This window comes from Astatotilapia calliptera, chromosome 19 (assembly GCF_964374335.1).
Source record: "Astatotilapia calliptera chromosome 19, fAstCal68.1, whole genome shotgun sequence".
In the NCBI taxonomy this organism is placed as follows: domain Eukaryota; kingdom Metazoa; phylum Chordata; class Actinopteri; order Cichliformes; family Cichlidae; genus Astatotilapia; species Astatotilapia calliptera.
In genome coordinates this window covers 23,141,589-23,149,870 of record NC_137440.1, presented here as the reverse complement: position 1 = coordinate 23,149,870, position 8,282 = coordinate 23,141,589, and the positions used below count along the sequence as shown (strand labels likewise).

The 8,282-nt window shown below is 40.7% G+C and overlaps 1 protein-coding gene across 1 annotated transcript; it reads left to right on the top strand.

Moving 5' to 3' along the window:
- Nucleotides 1-2,112: 2,112 nt before the first annotated feature.
- Nucleotides 2,113-8,031, top strand: LOC113012333 (TLE family member 5-like). Its single transcript, XM_026152461.2, has 7 exons — nt 2,113-2,517; nt 5,102-5,199; nt 5,809-5,872; nt 6,147-6,191; nt 6,281-6,343; nt 7,208-7,282; nt 7,724-8,031. The coding sequence occupies exons 1-7, from the start codon at nt 2,491-2,493 to the stop codon at nt 7,961-7,963; spliced, it is 612 nt and encodes a 203-aa protein (XP_026008246.1). The 5' UTR covers nt 2,113-2,490; the 3' UTR covers nt 7,964-8,031.
- The last annotated feature ends 251 nt before the right edge of the window (nt 8,032-8,282 follow it).

Here is an 8,282-nt window from a genome sequence, read left to right as displayed (position 1 = left end):
AAGATAGATGTTCAGCCTGATTCAAATGAAGACTTCCCTGTAGGAAAACCATCCCAATGTTAACATGTAGGGTTTAGAAGAGCAAACCCATGTCATGCTTGGAAAAGCCTTTAAGCAATGTGTTTTTACCACAACTACTGCAGGTCAGCTGATTAATATTTTCCTCGTGATGTGCAAGTGTGTTACTGTGGCAGCAAAGTGGCTTTGTCACATGTAACTAATAATGTAACATTCTAACAGTGACCGCTGAGTTAAATCAGTCAGCCTGATGTTACAGTAATGTTGTGGCTTTAGTTGCCTACAAATTTTCAGGAAAAAAAAAAAAGCAAAACATAACTTAGTACTTGGTGGAAAAACCCTTGTTGACAAGTACCGCGGTAAGACTTTTCTTGTAGCTGTTCACCAGGTTTGCACACATGTCAGGTGAGAGCTCTTCCTCCAAACACCCAAGAGAGATGTGTGCAAACCTGAGAGACTTTACTAAAACTCTAAATCCTTTAGCTTTCTTAGCTGCTGTAAGGCAACTTGATGCTTCAACTCTCTCTACAGATTTTCTATACGATTTAAGTCTGGAACCTGTACAGTGTAGTAGCAGAAATCCCAGTTTAGATGTCTTCATTTATTCTTTAGGATGAAAATGAACATTTTATGTTGGACAGTGAAATGACCACATTCACTTTTTTTTTCTAGATTTTAAAACCTTTGTGGTTTCTTTTTTCTTTTTCTTTTTTAAACCTTCCTATGTCATATTCTGATTTCACTGTAAGATGCCAAAAGCTGTTCAGCGTAATATTAAGGAAGTCTGTGCACAGTGGAAGGCCGCATTCCTAACCTCCAGAGGGACTGTCCATGCAGCCATAGAACTTGTGTTAAAATCCTGAGGACTAATGGGAGGAAGGTTGGATAAATGGGATTCCACCTGTAGTCGCAGTAAAGCTGCTGCAGATATAAACCAAAGGCTTCATTCCATCTTCAGAAAAACATTTAGCCTTTTTTTAAATACAGTTATGTCCTTAGGTATTTGAACAGTGGCAGATGTTTTGTAATTTTGTCCCTGTACACCACCAACGAAGTGGATCATACAGTCAAGATGTGATTAAAGTGGAAACTTTCAACTTTAACTCAAGACACTCGGTAAAACTGTTTAGGAATACAGACATTTTTATTCATAGGCCATAGGCCGTAGCATTACACATAGCTCTCCTCAGTAAGGATGTTTTTCTAGTACAAAGTCCAAATATGTACATGTTCTAATTAAACGGCTAGTCGTCCGAATGTCAGCATCACACCCACTACCAGGTGGTATGCGCATGTTTAAGCTTCCCAAAAAAACAGACCCAAATCACATCCACATCAGGGGGAATCCTGCAGGGTCAGTGCTGCGTATCATCAGCAGAAGTAGGTCAGTCACAAAGATCCAAAAAGTCAGTTATGTTGTTTTATTACACATTCATAATTGCACAATGTTTTAGCATAATTCAACAATGGCATCCTTTAAAAGTTTCCAAGAATGAAATCAGACCACTGTAGTATGAAATATGAAACTGAGCAAAAACTCTGGAACAACATTTGTCTGTCAAGGCTGGGCAATGATGTCAATTTCAGTAATTTCTAATTTAACAATTTCACCTTGTGTAGAGATTGGCGCCCCCAAGTGGTAAGCTGTTTCTGCTTGCTACTTACTTCCTACTCACAGCCTGTCACAAAAACACAATTTGTTCATATTCCTTTAGTTGAATGAAGCATGCCAGAAATGTCACAGTGTGACATGTATATATCCTCGTAGGAGTTAGATGGGATCAAGACTTTGCATAGTACTGTACATTTTGCAGATGAAATAAAAAACAACTTTGTAGATGCTAAATTTCAGCACAAATGTTTCTTTAAAAAATAATTTAATTTAAAAAATCTATTGACACAAACCTAGACAAATTGTGACTTTTTGGGAGCCCTTTTAGTAATTCAGTCCCGGGTCTAAGACCTTATTTTCCGGCCCCAGCCCCCCTGTCTCCGGCCCTGGCTGCAGCCACGAGCCGATCAGTTCAGCTCTGTGTCACACGGGGCGCCCGCTCCTCCGCGGCTCACTTTGTTTTCCGCGTGATGCTGCTCTTCTCTTCAAAGCCGAGGAAAGTCAGGGGCTCATGTGTCAACATCCAGGGTTTCCCCGGGGAGGAATAGCATTAGCGTTATTCCAAATAAAGAAAAGCAAAACAAAACTCAAAAACGCCTGATGTTGCTTTGAAGAACCTTTTATTTTTGTTAACAAATTACTCCTCGGAAGTATCGGGGTTTTTTTTTACTTCAAAGACTAGAAGACGACCTAAGGCTCCTGCTGCTTTGACGTTAGCTAACGTTATTTTAAAGGATGACAGAGTACAAAGTGCGAATAGCGTCTCCAGTCATTTAATAACATCTGGGGAAACGTTAGCTTAGCCAGCTAGCCTGGTAGTTCGATTAGACAGAGGAAAGGCGGCGAAACACACTGCTGACATGATGTTTCCTCAATCGAGGCACTCGGTAAGTTGGCCGGTTGAACTTCTCCCCGGGTGGAAACTGAGCTAACGCTAGCTAGCAACACACAGCTGATACATATCGCTGCTTCCTGCAGGTAGCTGTCATCGTCACAGTGCAGGCACTGTGGCAGCTTAGCTCTTTACCTCGAACAAACGGCGAGCTATACGGCTCACTTATGTGCAGACACAGTCTATCGTTAGCTAGCTTCTCTTAAGACCGAGAAAGTTGGAGTGATGTTGTGCGTTGTTTAGACGGTTTTAACACCCCTTTTGCTACTTGCAGCAAACCACAACGCACATTTAAGCATGCATTCATTTTGAGAAAATATACTTTAAATGTTGCGAAAATAGGGCAGGTTTTTACTGAACATTTGTTAACTATTATAGGACTTTGTTTATTGGCGACTTTGGGGAATTAACACTTTAATTTAAAACGATCAATTGCTAGTATTAGTATAATAATGTGTAACAATAAGTGCATAAATGTGTGAGTACATAAAAGTGTGATTATTTACAAATGTACTGATTATTTTCTAGATCAAATGGCACATTACTTGTTGTGCAGAGTCAGACTCTTACAAAAAATATGTCCCACCTGACCCTCCTCAGGATCAGCTGATTTTGTGTGCCTGTGTTTGTTCAATAACCTCAATTGAAGCCATGGAAAATCTTACTTTCATACTCGATATTTTCTGAGTTAAATCCCCTGAAGTGCGTACAGATTGGTTGAAATAAGTTATAATTTTTAAGGCACTTTTAAGCCCCCATAACGTCTGAAGTACATGAAAGCTGAAATGCTGAAAAGAATGTATAGCCATTGTCCACATGAGCAACATTATTGCGTAAACAGCAGCAATGTTAAAGCAATATCACTGATCAGTATGTGACCACTGCCTATTATGATGCACAGTTTTAGATATGAAAAGAAGAGAATGAAGATATTCATCTAGACATTCTGTGCCAGTCATTGTCCTGGCCCTGTAGAAATGACAAGTATCCGATACTAAGATCTTCAGTCATTGCTGTTGTTCACAGTCTGATGATAGAAGCAGGTCGACAGATAAGGGCTTGGCATTATGAAGAAGAGAAATTCTTAGAGAAGCAATGAAGGCTCCAAAGCTTCTGAGTACTTCGGAGGTTCTCAGGGCTCGAATGCTCCTATGTACTTTGATATTGTACATGTACACGATTGTCTGAAAATATTCATAGTATGAATGTAAAATTATGCACCAATTCATTAAATATGCTTAAGTTACTGTAAAAAAAAATCAGGTAGGAGCAGATTTTATGTAAAAACAAAGATACTGGAGAAACTCAAACCAGAGTGTGCCTGGCATTTTTGTTTAAACAAAATCTAAATTCAGTTAGTTTCAAATCATTTTAGTCAACTATATTTTTAATGGTATATTAAATGTAGACAGATGTATCTACTTTCACTAATAGTTAGCAATAGCTATTAGTGAATGTGAAACAAGTACAAATTAAGAAAGCTGGCATACAGCCTCATATATGTTTATATGCCAAGTTCTGTTCAAAAAAAGAACATGTGCATGATTGTTGGCTAGTTTCAACATGTGACTGCTCTTTGCTGTTCCTCTTTCTGAGGGGGGTGGGCTGTGTCATATGTCTTTCCTCTCTGAACGTGACCATGGAACAACTTGCATGCTGTGCTTCTGTTTTACTTCTCCAGACCCGCCTAGCGATTCCTTCAATTACCGTTACGCATTCTCATACGTTTGGAGCTTTTCCATTTTTTGTCAAATTCAAAAACATGTAGCTCAATCAGTGAATTGACTTATTGTTTTATGCCTACAGGTTGAGCTAATGCTGATCGTTTCATTGCTACTGCAGGTTCACCCATTTCCGATCTAGCCAGTTTCATCACTTCTTTTTTGCACACCTGAAACTGGTCGCATTCGTGCAGAGTTGTGATTTCTGTGATCTCCATGTAACCGGCTGCATCGGGCCTCTCTCTTCAATCCCATAATCCGGCTGGAAACCTCTTGCTCTTGTGCCACTTATTTAGAGAGTAATGAGGTTTAAAGAACCAGATAAACCATGGATTACAGCTTTGGACTGTTGGTTTAAGTGTAGTCTATACATAACCGGACTTCTAATGCAGCCTCTAAATACCTCTCACATATGGTCAGCATGGACACACTTCTGTAAACACATTTCCTCAATCAACACACTTTGTGGCTCAGACAGATGTTTCATATCCGTACCTTTAAGACAGCTGTGACTGTCTGTAGACAATTCACAGTTGTGTGCTGTTAATCAAACACCCAGCTACTTTCTTTATCTCATTTTATGATGTGCACACAGACATGTGTACATCGTAGGACGCATGTCTGTGTGTACATGGTACGGCTGAGTCTGAGCTTTCTTTTAGCTATCCTCTCAAAGGGTTAATCTGCAAGGTCAAACTGCTGCTTTCAAACAAACCTAAACAAACCTTCATTAAAACACACATGCTCTGCAGCAGGGAGCTCTCATATGTTCATGTAAAGGATGATGATTTTTCTTTGAATTTCTAAGTCGCCTTCTCGAAGCTGAAAATCAACCAGACACCTTCTTGTGTTTCTTAGGCATCCTCTCAGTCCAGCCAACCTCTCAAGTTCACCACCTCTGATTCCTGTGACCGCATCAAGGACGAGTTCCAGTTCCTCCAAGCACAGTACCACAGGTATTCATTTAACACATCCATACACACCTAATTTAATCTCTAATATAAGTCACACACTTTCTTCCTGCAGTGTTTTGTTGTTACTGTCTTTTGTGAAATGGCCTCATTTAAGGCAGCTAATTATTCAGAAATGGACTTCATAATGTCAGTCAGCTTTTAGTGAACTTACTTTCTTCACTCAAACGATCCTCAAAGTCATTTTTGTCATTTTATAGGCATGCTTCTGTTTTCAGAACCGCTGCCCCTTCTAGATTTTGGTGAAACAACATGAATTTGTCCTAGATATGGGTATCCGGTAAATAAATATATTTAAGGAATGTTCATTTTATTATTGTAAGGTTATTTAAACAAATGGTTTCATATTACAGTAAATGCTGAATGCCCTTTTTTTGCTGAAAAGTAGATGAGAGGATTGATATAATTCTCATGTCTGTATTCTAAACATGAAGCTTAAGCCAGCAGGCTGTCAGCTTAGCTCAGAGTAAACAAGACAAGTTGTGGAATTAGTATAATTCCCCCAAAGTGCAGTTATCCCCAAACAGGATGAATACATACATTTTGCTTTCGAGCTGCTCTTTCTCATATTATATTTCTACACTTCTTACCCAGTTTGAAGCTGGAGTGCGATAAGCTGGCTTCTGAAAAGTCAGAGATGCAGCGTCACTATATCATGGTAAGTGTGGTAACTCATTTCTGTGGTATGCTGCATATTTAGTTTTTAAATCTCCCACCACAGTCTCATAGTGTCGCAATAGATATGCAGAAATCCTCAGGTTTACTCACTGCATGATGAGGCACAGATAAAAAATGACTACACATCTCAAAATAGAGTATAAAATGCATACATGAAAGAGAGAGTAATTAATCAAAAAGGGTTGTTGTGTGTGCGCGTGTCTTTGTGTAGGCGTGTTCTAAATCTTTTACTTGTCATCCTCTGTGCACTGTAGTACTATGAAATGTCCTACGGGCTGAACATTGAAATGCACAAACAGGTAATCATCGTCTTCATTCATCCATCCGTCTAGTAACCCGGCTTTCTTTGTGTGTTGGTCTGACCATTTTTGTTTTTCTTCTTTTGTAGGCTGAAATAGTGAAGAGACTAAATGGGATCTGTGCTCAGGTGCTGCCTTACCTGTCACAGGAGGTAATGATTCACCTTTTACTTAAACTTTACACCCACTGGCACTTTTATTTTGGTACACGTTGAGAGTACCAGATTGGACCCATCTGGAAACAGTCTGGTCATTCTTCTCTGGCATCAACAAGGCATTTTGGCCCAGAGAACTGCTGCTCACTAGATATTTTCTCTTTTTCCCACCATTCTCCGTAAACCCTAGAGACGATTGTTTGGGAGAATCCCAGTAGATCAGCAGTTTTTGAAATACTCAGACCGACAATCACGACTTAAGTCGCCTTTTTTCCTCTAAATGATGCTCAGTTTGAACTCGAGCAGGTTGTCTTGGTCATGTCTACATAACTAAATGCCCAATGCTGCCTTGTGATTGGCTGTGTTAGCAAGCAGTTGAACTAGTGTGTGGAACAAATGGTAAATGGCCTGTATTTATATAGCGCTTTACTAGTCCCTAAGGACCCCAAAGCACTTTACATATCCAGTCATCCACCCATTCACACACATTCACACACTGGTGATGGCAAGCTACATTGTAGCCACAGCCACCCTGGGGCGCACTGACAGAGGCGAGGCTGCCGGACACTGGCGCCACCGGGCCCTCTGACCACCACCAGTAGGCAACGGGTGAAGCGTCTTGCCCAAGGACACAACGACCGAGACTGTCCAAGCCGGGGCTCGAACCGGCAACCTTCCGATTACAAGGCGAACTCCCAACTCTTCAGCCACAATCGCCCAAAGTGGTCGATGCATAATATTGATGAGAAAGTTTTCTTTTCTTTGTTTTTTACTCCAACTTTCTGTTTTAAAGAGGAAATCTGTTTTTGTCGAAGCTTTTCTTGTGCGTATTTGTCTCTGAACTTGTGATCTTTGTTTTAGCATCAACAACAAGTCATGGGCGCTATTGAAAGAGCCAAGCAGGTCACACCTCCTGAGATGAACTCCATCATACGTGTGAGTTTGTCATTTGTAATGTCCACCAGATGTTGCTTCGTAGCATGCTGGTTAGGTAATTTTGACTGGGGATGGGCCCGTTTTGCTCCCTCATTGATGGAAATTTGTCTGTGAACACTTATTTCTAATTGTCAGGTTTCTATTGGCTGAGTGAACAACATTTACCACATTGTTGTTTTTGTGTCACTTCTGTTTAACCGTATTAATAGCAAGAGAATAAATGATGTGGTGTGGTTTGCTTTCTGCAAATTTGGAGAAATAGAGATATGAAACAGAGATAAAATGCCACGTTGGGTTTCTTTAGCATAATGATCACCACAGTCCTGCGTGCTTGGAGTTTGTGCTGCAAGTGTGATAACTAATCACACTAGTTTTATAGTGTTCACACTTCTTTTTTTTACAGATGGTAAACTTATATTATCTAATGTGTTGTTTTTGCAGCAACAGCTTCAGGTGCAACACCTGTCCCAGCTTCAGGGCCTGGCTTTGCCAGTAGCCCCGCTTCCCCTGGGCCTCACCCCACCCACTCTGCCCGCCGTCTCCTCCAGCTCCGGCCTGCTGTCCCTCTCCTCCATCCTGGCCAACTACTCCCACGGCCAGCCCCCGCTAGCGAAGGAGGACAAGGCCAGAGATGTCGCAGAGAGAGCACCTAGAGGGGATGATGGAGACAAGTCAGACTAGTGCAGAAAGAGCGAGGAGGTTTGGAGAGGGATGGTATGGGGTGTAATAAATGTCACAAAAAAAGGAAAGGGTGTCTGGAGGCCTGTCTACTGAGTGTCAATGTAGAAGAGTAATTGCAAGGATGATTAGCAAAAGGACCGAGCTTAAACTTTTGTAAGTGCTGAAGATGAAACTCCTGAATGGCTGAGAGTAAATGTTCTTATTATTTAGTGGTAATAGACTTGGTTCAGGCTTCTAGACTTTAATAGATGTGTGGGGTTTTTAAAAAAAAAAATTTTGTTCAAGCCACTGTTGTTAGGCTTAAATCAAGATAAATGTT